Source organism: Anguilla anguilla, chromosome 17, assembly GCF_013347855.1.
Source record: "Anguilla anguilla isolate fAngAng1 chromosome 17, fAngAng1.pri, whole genome shotgun sequence".
Classification (NCBI taxonomy): domain Eukaryota; kingdom Metazoa; phylum Chordata; class Actinopteri; order Anguilliformes; family Anguillidae; genus Anguilla; species Anguilla anguilla.
This window is the reverse complement of record NC_049217.1, coordinates 29,504,115-29,523,464: the sequence shown is the minus strand read 5'-3', so window position 1 is coordinate 29,523,464 and position 19,350 is coordinate 29,504,115. Positions and strand designations below refer to the sequence as shown.

General features: G+C 49.3%; 1 protein-coding gene across 2 annotated transcripts in view; it reads left to right on the top strand.

The window, feature by feature from the left end:
• The first annotated feature begins 1,519 nt into the window (after nt 1-1,519).
• The window catches only part of LOC118216812 (G patch domain-containing protein 8-like), a 40,180-nt gene continuing 22,349 nt past the window's right edge, over nt 1,520-19,350 (top strand). Inside the window, exons 1-2 of one of the 2 annotated variants that reach the window (XM_035398328.1) lie at nt 1,520-1,642; nt 9,892-9,969. In XM_035398328.1, the coding sequence (XP_035254219.1) occupies nt 1,598-1,642; nt 9,892-9,969 (123 nt within the window). In that variant the 5' untranslated portion in view covers nt 1,520-1,597. Of the gene's footprint in view, nt 1,643-9,891; nt 9,970-19,350 lie in introns of those variants that run through there. The other variant, XM_035398329.1, reaches the window with a different exon arrangement.

Genomic DNA, 19,350 nt, shown 5'->3' with positions numbered 1-19,350 from the left:
CAAAATAGAAACAACGCTGATAAAACATCACAAAAGATCATGCATCATCATTTTTTCCCATTTGGTAATTTTTTTTTCTTTTTTTTTTTTTGACGATCCCGTGGCACTCCGTCACAGATCCCGGGAGTGCTCCAGACCCCGTATGGGGGACCCCTCGCGCTGTGGTACAGCACCCATGCCCATTGGGGCCACATACCAGTGCCCGATACTGAACCAAAGTGCTCAATTTAGGATAATAAAACCAAAATGCCCTAAAAGGGAGCATGAACAAGGAGCTTGGCTTAACATAAAGTATTTAGGGTCAAGGAAAGTATATTTTGTGAGACATCAAATGTGCAAGTCAAATTTGGTGTAAATATGTTCATCTTTAAAATTTTGCATTACAGGACTGAACTGCAGAGGCGAATCTTATGAACAGGCCAGGCAGGCAACTACCAGGGTCCCTGGGCGTTGGGAGACCTTGAGGGCTGAATTGTGTGAGCTTAACCTACTATACCACTATACTACTTAAATAGTTTCAGTAAATATCCAGCAATGTTAAGCAAAAACGAAGAAAAAACACAATAAATTCCGTCATAAATTCTGCTTTTTAACCATCGTTACAAGATATCTGCAGTGCTGAGGAGAGGTTTTGAAAATGCAACATTATGCTGGATACACATCTATTTTTCCTCGGGGCTCGTACAGCAATTCAAGCGAGTGGCCACGAGGGGGATGCAGAGCTCTACTATCAGTCGTACGGCTCTGTCAAGCTAACAACGTAAACTTCACTGATAAACTGTGCATTATACAACAAGCGCTTTAAATAATAATAATAATAATAATAATAATAATACATTTGGAGCTTTGCTAAAAGATGCATTTCAATTTTCATATCGTGCGTTTTCCCACTCGCACTTGACTTGCATATGTTTAGTAAAACAGACCTAAGAACTTAATAGTGTATTATGCAGAACATCTAGCTGCTGTGTTAAGCTGTCAATGCTCCGATCCAATTACCATTACCGCAACAACAAAAGCGGAGTTGATTAAGTTAAACTAATGATGTGTCATCACGTCACCTTTAAATTATTTGCCTAGAAATGAAACAACAAATGATGTTTGTTAAAGATATTTTGAAACAGCTGTTGGGAGCTCGATTACAACAACGTATGATCATAATGAGGGTGGTCGAACACGTCTGCAATCAAGAAGAAAATCTGATGTGTGTAATGTGTACATTAGCATAATGACTATGGTAATATAGCTAGATCAGAAGGCATTCAGCTGATGTACAGAAAAGATAGCAGTATCCAGAGTAAACAATGATAAACGCGATAATACGCATGCTGTTTTGCATTGGATATGTGCCCGGTCAATCTAAGTAGGCTAATTCTAGCAAGCGGTTGGTCAGAACTATCAAGATGTTTTGTGTTTTGAGAAGCCCCTGAGAATATGGGAAGTCGAAAAGGACTCATTGGTTGGTCTCTATGTGCGTCAATCAAAATAATTTCGCTATGATTGGACGTCCGTTTCATTCTTGTCTGAAGTAGGTGTTTCCGAGGCTGTGAGGGACAGATCGGACACAGAGCGAGACGAAAGAAGCTGCGACAGGAAAATGGCTGACAGATTCTCTCGCTTCAACGAGGATCGTGATTTCCAGGTAAAAAGCACAACAAATAACGTACACAGGCAAACCAGACCGTATGCTTAATATTATTTGCATTGTAGACTCCATTATAAATTAATTAATTGACGAAACTCTGTAAAGATAGGCTTACACGCCCTTGTGTAGTCCAAAGTCTGCGTGTTTAGTTTGAGACGACCACTAAGCTAGCTAACGTTAGCAATGGAAGGAAGGGGACTTCTTATGAAACGCAACACTAGTATACCACCTCTGACTGTACAGGCGTGGTAGTAAAATCTCTCTTCATATGTTGTGACTTTGTTAATTAATTTGGTCCTGACGTGTGTGTATGTAGAGCGATTGGCTCGCCAGCTAGCTAACATTACGGTACCACCCCACACCGTAGAATTGGCTAGCTAGCCAGTGACAATGGGGGTGAAAAGAGAATAACAAGGGACTCGGCTCTTCGTTGTTTCTAAGCTTACCGGTCAGTCTGTTTCACGGACTTGACAAGGGGGTGCTTATAACAGCTATTTCTTGTTGCACAAGAGCAAGATGAATATTAGCTAGCGTTTCATCTAGTTTGGGTGAAAACAAGGATGACGAAATGTAAGCCTGGTACTGATTTGGAATTTCCTTTGCCTTCTTGTTTTCAGTTCACATTTTCTTGGACAACATCCATTGAAAAATACAGTGTATTTTTGGATTGTATGTCAATCATCTTGTAGGTTGTCCTCAAGGTGCCGGTCAGATACACTCGTGTTATCACTGTCTTTTTAACTGATCTTGAAACATATTGGTATTTGGACGGTTAGCCGTCTTTTTGGTGTCACTGCCACGGGTCTCTCTGTAACTTATCTCTTGGTAGCCATAAAATGTATAGCTAGGCCAAAACCTTTCACTCGATACCTAGGAGGCGGGGGGGGTGGGGGAAGACTCGGCGTTGTGGCAGTGAAAATAAAACCGTTTTTCCAATATCCAGTTGCAGAGGCTGTGTGCTGCTAGAATTTCTTTGGAAATTTAATTTAATTCTTTGTGGTGACATTCGTTGGTTAAAGTGAGTTATGCTTCTCGTCCTGTTGCATTGGCAGCGAGTTTGCGGTATCAGGCGTGCGCTGCGCGTGTGTGGTGTGGGGTTTGAGGTCTCTCGGTATGCCGATAATTGAAGCCGTGCTCCCCGACCATTCACGGTTTCCTGCCGCTGAGGTCTCCGTCGTCGTGTGAGTTTAAGCCCAGGGAATCCAGCGTTCCTCTACCGCAGTTCCTTCAGCCAGCGCACAGTGCTTACTACACTACTTTTAAAGACACGTGCACTGTCAATGTTTATCTATGCAGAAGTTTTATTTGTGTAAAGTGGCACTGGAGAAGCTTGTAGTTTTTCATAGCCTAGCCTGAGGCGTCTTAGCGGATCAGGGTCTTTTCATTTTTGCTGACTCGCTGACTCGCTGTTAGTGTTGACTTCTCTCCCACGAGCATGTTAAAAGTCTCCCGTATCTATCTCCTGCCATGTAAAGTGGTAAGCAACCTAAGATATTCGTGCTCAACTGGACAACAGGCATAATTGGAGTATAGGACAACTGTCATAACCTGATGTGAATTAATCATTTAAAGTGTGCCAGGTTATTTATCTGTTACGTGATGACAAGAAGAGCAGGCAGTCTTCGCGCTGGCTTCCATGTTTAGTGCTTTGGTAGCTACGGCGCTCAGCAGCACAGGATAGTGTTCGCTAAAATTGGTGGGAAGATGATGCCTGATTTAATGTCATTTTGATCGTATGAAACGGTGTATGTAGCCTAAATGACCATTCCCCCTCCTTACAACAACAACAACAACAAGAAAAAACACACTCGTGTTGTTTTGAGGAACCTTTGACATATGGACCTAAAAAATCAGTTTCCCTTTTTTCACTCCTTAGCTTTCAAAACCCCATCATTATGCAGCAGGCTTCACATTTGCTCTCACGGAGTGCTTAAAAAGGTTCAGGACGTTGTGGTGGGAGAACGCCAGCTCCCGTTCTCCAAACCAGGGCTGTCGGCCAAGTCACTGCCACTCAACAGGATCTCAGCCGCGGCTCCCGCACAGCTGACTAATGGGCGTCTTTTGTGTGCACTGTGCAATGATTCATGCGAAGGGAGCGTTTTCGCCAAAACGGGTTTATGTTTCAGATCAGAGAAAAACATCGTCCGGCTGCTGTCAGACAGCGTTTAGCAAGGAGCCGCACGTCTACAAAACATATACCAGTGCTTATAGTAACGTTAAACTCCACTTTTACGAAATACAAGTTTTTGGGGTTTGCATGTGATACATTATGCATGGTTTCTTGCCCTTAAGGGCAAGAAGGACAGCAGACCAGTTCATGTTTAAAGCTTCTTGGTGTAATTTGGCCCAAGGAGTTTAAAAAAAAAAAAAAAAAAGGAGGTTTTCAGTCTAGGCCAGACCATCTTTAAATTCTGATACTGCTGAAATCATCCACTGGTTTCCAAGGCTGACTGGGATGTTAGGCTGGCTTGTGTGTTAGGCTGACTGGGATGTTAGGCTGGCTTGTGTGTTAGGCTGACTCGGGTGTTAAGCTGGCTTGTGTGTTAGGCTGACTGGGATGTTGGGCTGGCTTGTGTGTTAGGCTGATGGAGTGGTTCACACACAGTGGTGCAGCTGTTGACGCTCACAATAGTGCCTTTCATGCACGCCTCCACAGTTGCTGGGCTTTCAACAGTTTTTTTGGGTGCTGCAGGAACATGACCCCCCCCCTCGCTCACCACCCCCTGTCAGGTGTGAACCTGTGTGATATAGCCAGAATCCCCCCCCCCACCCCCCCGAAACATCGGCAGCCGTTGGAGGTGTCTGTTGCTGCGCTGGCTGTGTGCCAGAATTGGGTGAGCTGGATGGTCCCTCGTCCCCTTTTGTGCGCCCCCCCCCCCCCCCCACGGGCTGGCTGGAGCAGTGTCCCCGCTGAACCCAGGCTGAGCCAGGAGGGAGAGAGATTACACTCTGGCGAAATTTGAAAACATTTAGGCCCCAGAGAGAGAGGGAAAGAGACGACGAGAAACCACAAACAATCAACCTCCGTTTTCTGAGAAATGGCACACTTCAGACCCTGAGCAGGTCCATCGGTAAGAGTTTTTAGAGTGGCTTCGCTCGTGCGCCTAGAGATTTGAACGGTGCGACAGTTGGGTTTGCTGTGCCTGGATTGTCCGCTTCAGAATTTATTTGCGATGTAGCGGGAGCAGTGGAACGGGATGTTGCTTCAAAAGGTGGTTTTTCCATTCAGATTGTGCCTTCTACATAAATCCTGTTACTGTTGTGGAAAACATTCAAGTCTGGGGTGGGGGGGTGGTGGGGAGGTGGGCGTTGGACGCAGCGCATCCTTCAGCTCACTCACCGGTGCTGCTTTCTTGGAAAACGGAAGGACCGGTATGACTGCTTCCATTCTCAGTCATGCCTAGTGGACGTGTTTCTGTTCCCTCTTCCTATGTAGGGGCGACTCACTGGAATGGAGAGAGGGGCTGTTAGCCTTTTGTTTGTGGGACTGTGTGACCTTTGATACTGGGGGGGGGGGGGGGGGGGGGGGGGGGGCTGGGGGGTGGGAGTGTTCTATGAACGAGTCTCACAAGATCCTCAGAAGTATTGAAAAAATATTTCTTGCCATTTCCTTCAGGGAAACACAGCAGAGCTCAGATGTATATGTCTGTGCCTGATAAATACATAATCAGTCCTTCTTTAAGTGGCTAGCTGGTGCTAAACAATATTTTATGGTTTATATTCAAGCATATTGGAATGATGCCGTAGGTTTATTTGTAAATGCATGTGTTTCCTGGTCCCTGCTTTGGTGGGAGCTAAGCCCAGTGTGTGGGCGCTGATGGGGGAGCGTCCTATCACCGGGGATTATGAAGTAAGAATAAGGTGCTGTAAAAGGGAGAGGAGCTCGACCAATCGACCAAGTGTGTTGGTATGGACCTACGGAACAGCGCTGATGGTGATTGGTAGATAGTGTCTGGCTACGTCCTGGCTAACACCATAGGGTCAGCCAGGAAGTGTAGCCGTGAAAGTATCTTTGCGACCGCCCTTATGCTTTTCTCTGCCGTCCCCGTCGTCAGGCCACAGCTGTGTTTGGAGAACGTCGATGACGTCGGTGGCCTGGGGATCAGCCAAACCGCTAGGCTAATTTAACACCTCTGTCTGTGGGCAGGATTGCTAAATTTGTCTGGCACCTCTGTCGGTGAGCTGAACCGCTAGGCTAATTTAGCACCTCCATCTGTGAACAGAACCGCTAGGCTAATTTAGCACCTCTGTCGGTGAGCTGAACCGCTAGGCTAATTTAGCACCTCCGCCTGTGAACAGAACCGCTAGGCTAATTTACCACCTCTGTTTGTGAACAGAACCGCTTGGCTAATTTAGCACCTCTGTCTGTGAACAGAACCGCTGGGCTAATTTAGCAGCTCCATCTGTGAACAGAACTGCTAGGCTAATTTACCACCTCTGTTTGTGAACAGAACCGCTAGGCTAATTTAGCACCTCTGTCTGGGAACAGAACCGCTAGGCTAATTTAGCACCTCTGTTTGTGAACAGAACCGTTAGGCTAATTTAGCACCTCCGTCTGTGAACAGAACCGCTAGGCTAATTTATCACCTTCGTCTGTGAGCAGAACTGCTAGGCTAATTTAGCACCTCCATCTGAACAGAACCGCTGGGCTAATTTAGCACCTCCATCTGTGAACAGAACCGCTGGGCTAATTTAGCACCTCTGTCTGTGAGCAGAACCGCTAGGCTAATTTAGCACCTCTGTCTGTGAACAGAACCGCTAGGCTAATTTAGCACCTCTGTCTGTGAGCAGAACCGCTAGGCTAATTTAGCACCTCTGTCTGTGAACAGAACCGCTAGGCTAATTTAGCACCTCCGTCTGTGAGCAGAACCGCTGGGCTAATGTAGCACCTCCGTCTGCGAGCAGGTGTGTCTGTCAGTCGCTGGCTGCAGTGTGAATTAAGGAGCAGCGTGCAAACACTCTACTCTTTCCAGCAGGGGAAGCCTGCATCGCTAAAGCCGCTAGCTGACTTCATAGCGCTCCTGCTGGGTGCGCTATGAACCTCCTCCCCGTACCCAATGTAGCTTATGGAGCTAAGCTGACGTCGTTCTGAATGGTGTGCTTTGAGGAGGCGGTGTGGTGTAGTTGTGAGGACATTGTCCTGTAATGGACGGCTTTATTCTTAGGGAAGGAGCTTGGCTTGAATTGCAGTAAATGCAGTAAATATTCAGTTCATCAAATGGGAGAATACGCACAATGTGTGTAAGTCCTACGCTGAATAATATCGCCAGTATGTCCTCACATTGCAGCATGGACTGGACTGGCACACACTCAGAGCTCAGTGTGAATTTGTTTTCATACCTGCCTGGTCAGGTAAAAGTTGGTAAGAAATGTGCCCCGACTGAATGTGTACTGGCCGGGATGTGACATGAAGTGCATTTAAAAAATAAAAAAAACAACTCCCAAAACCTCTGTCATAACAATTCACTTATTATTTATCTGGTATCATCATCAGATGTTTAAAAGAATATTATAAATGGTTTGCTTCGTAACGCAGGGCCTATCAGACGTGATGTGGCGGTCGGGACCGTGCGGTTTGTAGTCTGTGAGATGCAGAACTGAGAGGCCGACGGGCTGCGGTCTCTCGCGGGCGGGCAGGAGGATGAGGTCATCCCGTTTGAGCGCAGCGCGGCAGTTGGCGGATGGGTTGGCGGCTCCTGCCCCTCGAGCAGCACTTCCGATAAGCAGGCAAATATCGCAGCAGCCTGCTCTGCATCACTGTCACTGGGAAAAGACTGGAATGTGTCACACGCCTCAGAGAACACTGTACCTCAATTCACTTTGTGCGTTCTTAAAATCTTGAAACAATTCAGTTCTTTTATTTCATATTTTACCAGCAGCCTATGAACTCAAGTGAACAGTTACAGAGGCAGTTATTAGCAGTTTTTTGTTACTTATTTAATTGAAGCTCCCACTGTTTTATTGTAACGTTCAGCAGTAGCGTGAGCTTTATGTTGGTAATTATGTGCTTAATATCTCGCTTGATTCGCTTGTGTAGGGGCCAGTGCACTGAACGCCTGCAGTGTTACGGTCGATCTCCTCTGTGTTCACGTTTTGCCTTTATCTTGCTTATTTGCACTTAATGTGGTCGGCCGTAATGGCTTCGCTGGTCACTTTGGAGAGAAAACATTGTCTGGATAAATAAACGTTAATATGTAAAGGTCTGTAAGTTCTGGGTGAACTGCCGCAGCTAGTGAGAAGTAGGTAATGTCTTCCTGTGTGAATGCAAGAAGAGGGAGAGTTAGGTTGGCTGCTGTAACGGTAAGCAGTCATGAGACACAGTTTCTAATCAAAAGATGCCTTGTTAGCTCCAGCCTGTAGGCCGCAGGCTGTTGGCGCAAACCTAGCGGAGGGCGTTTATGCTAGCGGGGCAGGGAGAGCACGTTACTGCAGAAACGCTTAAGGTTCGGTGTCCGGAAGCCACCATAGAAGGCTGCTGCAGTTAGACTGAGGCGTATTGGTTTTGGTCACACGTTGTAGTAATAATAAGGATAACATATTTAATTTCGTTTATTTACACCATCGCAGAGTTACCCGTGCTTCCGTTTCAGACGGGAGGCAAAGTGGGGTGCCCGCACTTCGCGGAGAAACTGGCACGGGGGCGGAGCTTCTGGTTTGCGTAAACGCTCTATGGTAGCGAGGTGTGATGTGGGTAAAATGGGCCCTCTCCACACGATGGCCCACTCTCGTGGCCTCTCTGTGGGCTGAGCCCCACGCCTCCCTCTATGGTGATGAGCTCACACCATGACCTAGTTTCCCAGATTTCTTAGCAGCCAGCCAGGTGAGAAAAGCAGCCAAACGGGGGTGTTGGCGGCAGGGAGACAAATTATCCCGATGACATCATTTGTTTTTTTCTTAAAGGTGAAAAAATGTAGGACCTGAATGGATTGCATGGTTCAACATGCTCTTTCACATGGTTCAGCCAATAGCCTTGCCAGACTTTAAAATTTTTTTATTTATTTATTTTTTAAAAACTTTTTTACCTCAGTCTTGAGAAATTTTGTGACCCTGTCCTATATCTTAAAGTAGCTGGCCTGAATCAGAGGTCTGTAGCGAGCCACTTAGCCAGTAATCGGGTCTTTGGGGAGCTCCTTGCCTGACGGCAGCTGCTGCCCCCCTCTCCTCCCTGAACTTCAGCCCCTGTCTCCTGTCCCGGTACGGAGGAGGAACAGGGAGAGTTGCAGCAGGGTCCTGTGAGCGCCTGGCTGAGGGGCGTGGCTGTCCTGCGGGCGTACTGACTTCCAAAGACCTCTGGTTCCATGGTCCCTTCAGCTTGAAGAGCTCGGTCCTCTGTGTGTGTGTGTGTGTCTGTGTGTGTGTGTGTGTGTGTGCGCACTAAAGGGGGAGTGGCCTGTTGCCATGGGGTAGTGAAATTGGGATGAGTCATTATGAAACGGAGAGGAGCTCGACCAATCAGATCTTATGCTGGTGTAGACCAGCAGAACTACATTGATGAGGATTTGGTTTAGATGCTTCCTGACTACCTCCTGGCTGCCTCCTGTAGGGGTGGGACCGACGTCACCTGACTGATGTATGTGTGCATGCGTTAGAGTGCGAAAGAGAAACAGACTGACCCCCTTTTCCACTTCGAGCGGTCTGTTTAATTCTTCGCAGGGAGGTGGACATTTTCAGCACGCGAGCGCGCTCATGGTATTATCGGCCTCGTGTGTGTTCAGTGAGCCGCAGGAGCGTTGTTTTGGTGGAACCGTTAGCGCCCGATCGGTCATTAGGCTGTCATCACGGAGCACAAATTTAGACTCGCGTCGGCAGACGTTAAGGTCAACAAAAGGGTTGCGGCATTCCAGAAACGGCCTGATGCGCGCTACGGAGTCTCCGATGTTCGCGCCTGCACCTTTTCCAGTCCCTGTTCTGACGTGAGGAGTGCTGATCTGGCTTTGCGAGCGTTTCCTGTGTGCTAGTGTTTGTGTTTCCTGCGTGCTAATGCTCATTTCCTGTGTGCTAATGTGTGTGTCCTGCATGCTAGCACGTGGTTTCTACATGCCAGCGTGCGTTTCCTGCGTGCCAGTCTGCATTTCCTGCGTGCCAGCGTGTGTTTCCTTCATGCTATCGCGTGTTTCCTGTGTGCTAGCATGCGTTTCCTGCGTGCCAGTGTGCATTTCCTGCGTGCCACCGTGTGTTTCCTGCGTGCTAGCGTGTGTTTCCTTCATGCTAATGTGTGTTTCCTGTGTGTTTTCTCTTCCCTGCAGGGGGGAAATCACTTCGATCAGTATGAGGAGGGCCAGTTGGAGCTGGAGCAGGCCTCTCTGGACAAGCCCATAGAATCGGTAAGGCCCCGCCCACCAACCGCCGCCCGCGCCGTAGGAGCAGTGCGTGAGGAGGGATGACTGTCCGGTCTGGGATAGGGGCCCGCAAACCCCCACCCCCCCTCCTCTCTCCCAACCAACGCCACCCCCTCTCTTCCCTCAACCAGAACATACCCCCTCCAACCAACACCCCCCCCCCTCCCCCAACCAACACACCCCCTCTCTTCCCTCAACCAGAGCATACCCCCTCCAACCAACACCCCGCCCCAACCAACACACCCCCTCTCTTCCCTCAACCAGAGCATACCCCCCACCCCAACCAACACCCCACCCCAACCAACGCCACCCCCTCTCTTCCCTCAACCAGAGCATACCCCCTCCAACCAACACCCCCCCCTTCCCCCAACCAACACACCCCCTCTCTTCCCTCAACCAGAACATACCCCCTCCAACCAACACCCCCCCCCAACCAACACACCCCCTCTCTTCCCTCAACCAGAACATACCCCCTCCAACCAACACCCCGCCCCAACCAACACACCCCCTCTCTTCCCTCAACCAAAACATACCCCTTCCTTCTCATCAGCCAACACAGACCCCCCCCAATGAACACACACCCCCTCCCTCCCTCCCCTCAACCAACACACACCCTCTCCTTTCCCCCCAGTGAACGCACATTCCCCCCCCCCTCCACCCCGCCAAAACACCCCCCCCCCCAACCAACACACACCCTTTCCCCGCAGTGTAGTGATTCCACCACTGAGTATCTCCTCGCTCTGCGTCCTCCCCCTCTGACGTGTGTGTGTTATAAAAGCCTGATAGAGCTTCATAGAGCTCTCATTTGCTTCTGTTTCCAGTCATAGAACTAGTTTGGTTTAAATAGAAAATATGACTTTGTCCCCCCCACCCCCCACCCCCCCTTTATTCTTTTTTGATTTGGATTTTTTTAACATTCTGTAATTGTGTCCGTCTCTTCCTGTCCCTTGTTTTTTGTTTTATTTATATTTCCACTAGTTGAGGGCATTTTTGCGTGTTGACTGGCTTGGGTTGTTTGGCTGGAGTGGATAGTGCACTGTTGGAGAAGATCACATGGGAATGTACCCAGCTAGGACCGGACAACGCTGCACACTCCACAGTCTCTGCTGCAGTAATTTGGGGTGGGCCTGCGGAATGACAGAACACAAACGTGAGGAGGGTGTAAACACAGAATCTATTCAGCAACCCGATACTCCGCTCTGGCGTCCCTTCCGTCCTCTTTACTTCCTGATTACCGCAGGCTCCAGTTTCCGGTGTTGTGTTGCAGCTTATGAATATTCATGAGGAGGCGGTCCTAAGGAGGATAACATGACATTGTTGCCACCAGTATTGTCGCCGATTCTGAAAATTAACAAGACATATCAGATTAGAATATTTCTGCTTCAACAGTAAAGGGAGACAACTGGTTAGTCTGTATTACCTGTGGTCACTAGCATCCACCCATGGCCTGCCAATAACAAGCAAGGCCTTTTATTCCCCCCACCCCCACTCACACGCAAATACATGTGATACACTGAAATTAACGCAAGCGCTGCAGCACAATAATACACAATCAGTGCAAACCACTGAACGCAGTCTATTGAAGTGGTTCCTTGTTTTAATTGGTCTAAAAGGGATCTCAGTGCAGTGTCCACTCCAGTGAGATGGAGAGAGCGGGGGCTGGCTGGGGGTCGGCGGGTGTGGTTGTGGCTGTGGGTGTGTTTTTGTGCGTGTGGGATGGGAGGGTGCTGGAGTGTTTTTAGGGGGTTTGAACGCGGCTGTCCAGTTTTGTACACAACTTGGGGTGTTGGACGTTTCTCTCCTGCAGCGAATTGGCCCCAGTTAGCTAAAGCAGCTGTGACCCGGTTTGTATCTGCACGCTCCTGCTCTCTGTCCCCCGGGATATCCTGTGACGCTTTGCTTGCTTCTCTCTCTCTCTCTCTCTCCCTCCCCCCCCACTCATTTCTCTCTCTCTCTCTCTCTCTCTCTCTCTGTCTCTCTCTTTCTCTCTCACTCTCTCTCACTCTCACTCTCACTCTTTCTGCTCTACATCTGCCTCTGTCTCTCTCACTCTGCCTGCTCTCTCTCTCTCTCTCCCTCTCCCTTTCCCTCTCTATCTCTCTCTCTGCGTGCTCTACCTCTCTCTCTCTTTCTCTCCCTTTCCCTCTCTCTCTCCCTCTCTCCCCCTCAGTGACTCGGTGTATGGTACCCTCTGTCAGTCTGTGTCGGCATGGTGCTTGTGGAACAGGAAGTGCTTTTTTTTTTTTTTGGTTTGTTTGGCTGACGGCGCACGTAGGCAACATCGCAGGCAGCTCGGCTCCCGGGCACCGCGGGCGGCGGCCGCCTCGTTAACGGGATTCCCCCCGGGGATTCTGGGAAGGCTCTCCTCTCTCCCTGCTGCGTGTCCATTTCGCACAGTTCCAGTTTCCAGGGAAAAAAAAAAACAGCTCTCTCTTCTCAGCCAAAACCGATTGGCATTCATTTGATGCAGTAACGTATTAGTTTATTCAACCATGGTGTAGGCCTCCATTTTACATCGTTCCCAGAATGCATTGCGGCAGTCAGATAGGAGATGAAGGGAAGGGGAACAGGCACGGGTGGCTCTGGTAGTACAGGGAAATTTACCGGAGCGTGTAATTATGATTATGATCATTTTCAGTTGCGGGGGCTGTTACAGTTGGAGCTCCCTCATTGGTGGAATCGCCAGACTGCACGCTGAATTCAGAAGCTCAGACTCGGCCAGGCGCAGTGGAAGTTAACGCGTTTTAAAAATCGGAGCAGAGCGGGTTTTCACGTTCAGCTGTTCTTCCCTCGTCTGAAAAGGAAAACTCTCCTCGTGTTTAAAGGCGTTTAGCGCACAGACGCTGAAAGGTCTTTGGAAGTGGGTTGCTGCACCCGTAATGAAAAAGGTAGAGCGTAGAGAGAGAGAGAGGAGAGAGGGAGGGAGAGAGAGAGAGAGAGAGAGATGTGGATGAACGGCAGGTCTGTTAGTGCTGTTAGCTCCTGCGATGTTGTCTATGGAGAGGTACTGAGGGCTCGGTGAAGCAGAAATTCACACACGCACACACACACTGTCACTCACTCACTCACTCATTTGTTCTTTCACACACGCACACACACACACTGTCACTCACTCACTCACTCATTCACACACACACACACACACACACATGCACCCTAGCAGGCACAAACACACACACACTGTCCCTCGAGCGTCATGCAGACTCTCACACGCACTTCGCATGGCGTTCTGATTGGATGAGGCCACGTCCAGCGGCGTTCGAGCCGGCCTCGTGCTCCACTGCGGCGCGTAACAAGGGGCGCCAGGTCGACCCCTGCGCCCGCTTTGGACCGGCCCGGTCTGACCCGCTGCGGACCGACCGGCGCGGGCGCGAGCCGCGAATCCCGCCGGCTCCTCAGCCCCCCTCTGCGCCGCTCAGCGTGCGCCACGCGTACCCCGCTAGCACTCTGTGTTTCTCTGTGTGTGGGGGGGGGGGTGTTCTTCCTCCGTTTTTATTCCTCTGTTTATGTATTTGTTTAGTTCTGCCTTGCATGCATAACTGGAGTAGCGTTTGATTTCCGTCACTTCCTCCCCTCTGAGAGAGAGATATACGGGCGGCAGCCTCAGGCCTAAAAATACCCTAAAATAAGACCGCAGACCGCAGACGGATGGACCGAAAGACAAACAGACAGGCAGACAGGCAGGCAGACAGACAGACAGACAGACAGACAGACAGGCTGGCAGGCAGGCAGGCAGGCAGATACTGACTAGCTGACTGACTGACTGACGTGGTGAAGGAGCAGATTGCAGAACTTTGTCCTCCGTTTAGACTCCACCCTTTGAATGGAGCGGTTATTATTTTGCCATTCATAATTTTTTGCAGCATGAGGTCAGCGTTCATCATTTTCAGATTCGTCACTCGTGTGAACATTCATAACGCCTGTTATACATCCATAATATTGCCCCCTTTCCTAAGCCTGGCTATGGTGACGCAGGCCGGTGTAATGTCGGGTCTTATAAGGACACCGTTAGGCTGTAAAGGCCATTGCTCACCAGCACGGTTGGCATCTCATAATGCGCTCCCCTCCAAAGTTAATTTCCCCTGTGTGAAGCGTTGGGCCTGGAATTTGGCAGTCGGTGTTAAAGCTGCTTGCTGCAGTGCTGGGGTGGGGTGGGGTGGGGTGGGAGTGGGAGTGGCCTGGCGTTGAAAGGGGGGTTTATCTGGGCCATGCAGCCAGCACTCTGAAATGTCCCCGCCTCTGTGTGAGGGCTTCAGGGGGGTTGAGAGAAACCGAAATGCTTCAGCGGCATGCACTGCAGTGAGTGAGTGAGAGAGTGAGAGAGTGAGTGGGTGAGTGGGTGAGTGGGTGGGTCGGTGGGTGGGATCTGGGAGATGGACAATCATGGGAGTGAAACTGAAGGAGTAAATGTCACTGTTTAGGGTTAAAGGTCAGGGGTCATTAATTGTGGCTCAAAAAAAAAACGTTCTGCTGCCACCCATCCCAATAAAAGCGCTTTTATCTTTAAGCACAAATGTTATTGGAGGTTAAAATGTTTCCCCTTAAATAGGAAAACCATTTTGATTCTGGCCAGGGGCCTTTCTCACTCTGAGTGACTTTCAAATGTAGTCCCCAGAAGCAACGCTTTATGTTACCTGCTGTAGAGCCGTACGGACACACAGTGACAGAGCTCGCTCTGAGGCGCACCCTACTATCGACACCCTACTAGTAGCGTGGGAGGCTAAACCTTTGAAACTGAAACCCAGAGAATGAATTAACCCAGCAGAAAGGCCCGCCTTCTTCAGCGTCTCAGATCCATTTTACTGGCCTCACCCAGGTTTGAGGTGCCGTTCGTTTAAAATAAATAAATAAATAATAACCCATTACGCACTAGCAGTTTCGTGCTACGAAATGTTGTTACGCAACTTTTTTATTTCCGTGAACGAGAGCCAGAGTCGACATTCCGGAACATTTGCTCCAGCCTGTTCCCGGATCGCGGCCTGCCTGGCAACGCTCATGGAAACGTTCCGTTTCAACGTTCTGTTGTTTCACTGTGAACAAAAGCCCCGAACGTTGTGGATGGATCACGCAGGCAAAACATTTCATTTATTTGGTGTAGCAAGTAGAATTGGCTTGCTAACTGGCTACGCAATACACTGTGTCACTGTGTCACTTGTCACATGTCTGTTTTTTATAAACACGTTTGTTTATAAAGTAGATGTATGTGCCGTGAGCTAGCTCCAGTTAACAAAATCGTACCCTGTCAGAACCGTGTACGTCTTTCTTCTCCCATCGTTGGCTGTTTTAGTCAAGTACTTGACAGCCGCTGATTGTTGAATTAGGCCCGAGTGCAGACTTAGGTTTGTGTACAGAGCTGGTCCTGAGAGCAGAACTAGGCCCAAGAACAGGACTGGACCTGAGAGCAGAACTAGGCTCAAGAACAGGACTGGACCTGAGAGCAGAACTAGGCCCAAGAACAGGACTCGACCTGAGAGCAGAACTAGGCTCAAGAACAGGACAGGACCTGAGAGCAGAACTAGGCCCCAAGAACAGGACTGGACCTGAGAGCAGAACTAGGCCCAAGAACAGGACTGGACCTGAGAGCAGCACTAGACCCAAGAACAGGACTGGACCTGAGAGCAGAACTAGGCCCAAGAACAGGACTGGACCTGAGAGCAGCACTAGACCCAAGAACAGGACTGGACCTGAGAGCAGCACTAGGCCCAAGAACAGGCCTGGACCTGAGAGCAGAACTCAGTTTGTGTGCTGGACTGGGCTGGAGTGCAGAAACTTGGCTTGTCTGCAGAACTATGCCTCGGTACAGTTTATTAGTGAGCTGCCCTTCACATCCAATGTTCCCCAAGTTACCAGATCACAAATAGAACTGGCCCTGTAGAGTATGAGTGCCAGGCTCAGCTGTAAGGTAATACCCCCCCGTCTCCCAAATGCCATAACCACCCGCCGACTATTCCTGCCCTCAGGCTGTTTGTACATCATCCATCCATCCATCCATCCATCCATCCATCTATCTATCCATCCGTCTGTCTGTCCACCTTTCTCACTGCACGGGGGAGCTCGTCCCACTCACCCTTTGTCTGTCTGTCTGTCTGTGTGTGTGAGCGTGTGTGTGTGTGTGTGTGTGCGCGCGCATGTGTGCGTGCATACTGGATTACGTGCGCGTGTGTGTGTGTGTGTGCGTGTGTGTGTGCGTGCTTGAGTCGACCCAACCGACATAACAGTACCCTGACCAGGGCAGTTCCATGAAAGACATCAACAGGATGAGCTCCTGCTCTGCCCAGTGAAGGCTGTCCTGAAACTGACGAGCTGATGGACCATTATGGGAGGTTATAGATTAACTCTCTCTCTGTTCTGAGCACTGTCCTGCTTCACACCCACAATGGCACCTGTCAATGCCGTTGACATTTTTGCATTATACAGCACAGGCTTAAGATCAAGAGTATTACTGTCTGAATTTTATTATAGCTAACCGCAAACCCTCCCAGTCCCTTTTAGTCTTATTCCCACTATATAATACAATAATACAAAAATAGATTAACGCGCAGGACAGCTTGTATTAACAACCCCATGTAGATAAAGAGCTTAGCATTCAAGCAAAGATTTCACCGGTAATTCCAGTCGTGAATATTTAGATATGTCTCTGTAGACCTCTGCAACTCGTCTGTAGGGCTATAAAAAAAAAAATCTGCTGCTGTGAGTCTTTGCCAAGGCCACCGTCAGTAAAAGTGGTTGCAGTGTGGCCTTGAGTGTTGCACCAGTGGAATCCGGTTGGGCTTTGATGGAACATACCACACTCCAGTGAGGAAGTGTGGCCGCTCGATTGCACCCCCTGTTTTCGGCACCCACCGGTGACATTCTGGTGCTCTCTCACCTGGGAGTTAATTGCCTTAAAGCAGGACTTAAGAATCCTCATCCAGGATGTGTCTGCTCCCTAGATGTCTGTCAGTTCACTGCTTTCTTGGTTCTGGGCGGCAGTGTAGTATAATGGTTAAGAAGTTGGTCTTGTAACCTAAAGGTCGCAGGTTTGATTCCCAGGTAGGACACTGCCGTTGTCCCCTTGAGCAAGGTACTTAACCTACATTGCTCCAGTATATCCAGCTGTATAAGAGCGTCTGCTAAATGCCTGTAAACTAAACTAAACTTCTGTTAAATGCTGCTTTTATTACAACAAAAAAAAAAGAAAAACGAAACCACATTTCTTCGCTGTGAGAGAATTTGGTCAACTGAAGTAAAGTGGTAGCCTCTCTCGCTCCTGGTTACCGTAACCAAGCAGAGGATATCAACATGTAGCTTCTGGCGACGCCCAGAAGTGACCGAATCCAGGGTGTGTCCGTTGGGTCGTCTCACTCGTCGTCCGTCCACCCACACCCCAGGGTTAAGAAGTCCTCCCTTTGGTATGCGGCGTGCGGTGGTCCAGGTCCCGTTCGGGTTGGGGTTTGGCTTGTTATAATTGGTTGTTGGGACGTTGCCTTGTGCCCCCTGGCCGGGGACACTCGGTACACAGTGTACGAATTCCTCGTCCTGTTCCGTCAGCTCCTGGAACGGGGCCCGTGCTTAGCGGGGCCCCTGTGAGGCCCCTGTGAGGCCCCAGTGAGGCCCCAGTGAGGCCCCTGTGAGGCCCCTGTGAGGCCCTGTAGAAGTGACCCCGTATATCTCTCTCTCTCCCTTTATTTGTCTGTTGTTTCACACCTCTTTGCTTTACTCTCTGTCCTGCTGCTACTCTCCCAATCACAGCACACTGCACATTACCTTTTGTGTACTTTATTCTTTTTTTGTCGTTTTTGAGTAAGTTTAATTTAGATTTTTTCCCTTTGAGCCAGAGAATATTAATAAAATGCTGATTCACACTCCTGTTCTGTATTTATTGTTTTACTTTTATTTTCCTACCAAGCAAAGTAAAAAAAACAGAAAGAAAACAACTAAATAAAGCTTACACTTGAAAGCATTAGTGACTGGAAAGTTTCTTACGTTGTGTCACATTTAACTGTTCTTTTGACAGCGCAGTTTTTAAAGCCAGGTTCGTATGGAAATGCTTTCACTCCACTTGCACTGCTGTTGGAATCGGCGTCCTGCTTTTCATCCGTCTGTTCACTTCAGCCCGTTCATTCCCCCCCCGCCCCCCCGCCCCCAGCCGGCACAGTGTCTCGCTACCCGCCTCGCCTCCCGTCCAATCAGATCTCAGGGAAACGCCCTCTCAATATACCATTCGTCTATATTATCGTTCTCTGTTAACAGTGGATTTCTGTCCTCTTATCTTTTCCCTTTTGTGGTGGGAGGAGCCAGTGGTAACCAACCCTGTTTCTGGAGATCTACCGTCCTGTAGGTTTACACTCCAACCCTAAAAAAAGCACACCTCATTCAACAGCTAGAGTCAGGCGTGCCAAATTAGGGTTGAAATTAAAACGTACATGGATGATTGACCTCCAGGAACAGGGTTGGTTGCCACTGCCTTCAGTGAATGTTGGCATCCCGAGGAAGTCATGTGACAGGAACCCTTCCCCGCCTTTCCTTATCAGGACTGGAATCAGGATCAATTCATGGTTCTGAAGAGATTAAATAAAGACGGGAATCGGCACAGTGTGTCTGCTGGGGGGGTTCTGAAATAGAGCAGAGCCATCTGGGAAAGTCATTGCCCCCCCCCCCCCCCCCCCCTTACGCGAAGAAACAACTTGCGGGAGCGGAACCAAGCAGGCAGGGGTGAAGTTGGATGGTCAGTTTGCGGCTCGGTTACTGGGACTCTTAAGAAGCTTAAAGAGCTCTCTGGCAAGGGGCTATTTGCTGCTCTTCAAACCGGCTCCAAGATCAAGGAGCTACGAGACAAAAAAGTGCTGTAACCGCCGTGGCACACAGCAGCCAAAGGAGGAGCGTCTCTGATTGGTGAGGCCTCCGTGACTCTGTGGCCGTCGAGGATGTGGCAGTGTCCAATGGCGGCCCACCATGAAACGGCTGGGAATCTCGAAAGTACTCTGGGATTCTCGAAAAATACTCTGGGAATCTCGAAAATACTCTGGGAATCTCGAAAATACTCTGGGAATCTTGAAAATACTCTGGGAATCTCGAAAATACTCTGGGAATCTTGAAAATACTCTGGGAATCTTGAAAGTACTCTGGGATTCTCGAAAGCGTCCTGGGAATCTCTCGCACCCTGTTACTCCGGAGGAACAGCTCAAATGCGAGGTGTGCCTGTCTTTGGGATGAGAAGGCCCTGTGGGGCTGTGGGCTGCCCTTCTCTGCTCTCTCTCCCTGCACGCGTGAAACCGTGGGCCAGAACCTTGTTTTGCGAGGCGTGGCTGCGGCGCATTGCTGAGATACTCCCTGTTTGGCTGACTTACCCGTTTGCCTTCCAAGAAAAACCAAGTGACAGGATTT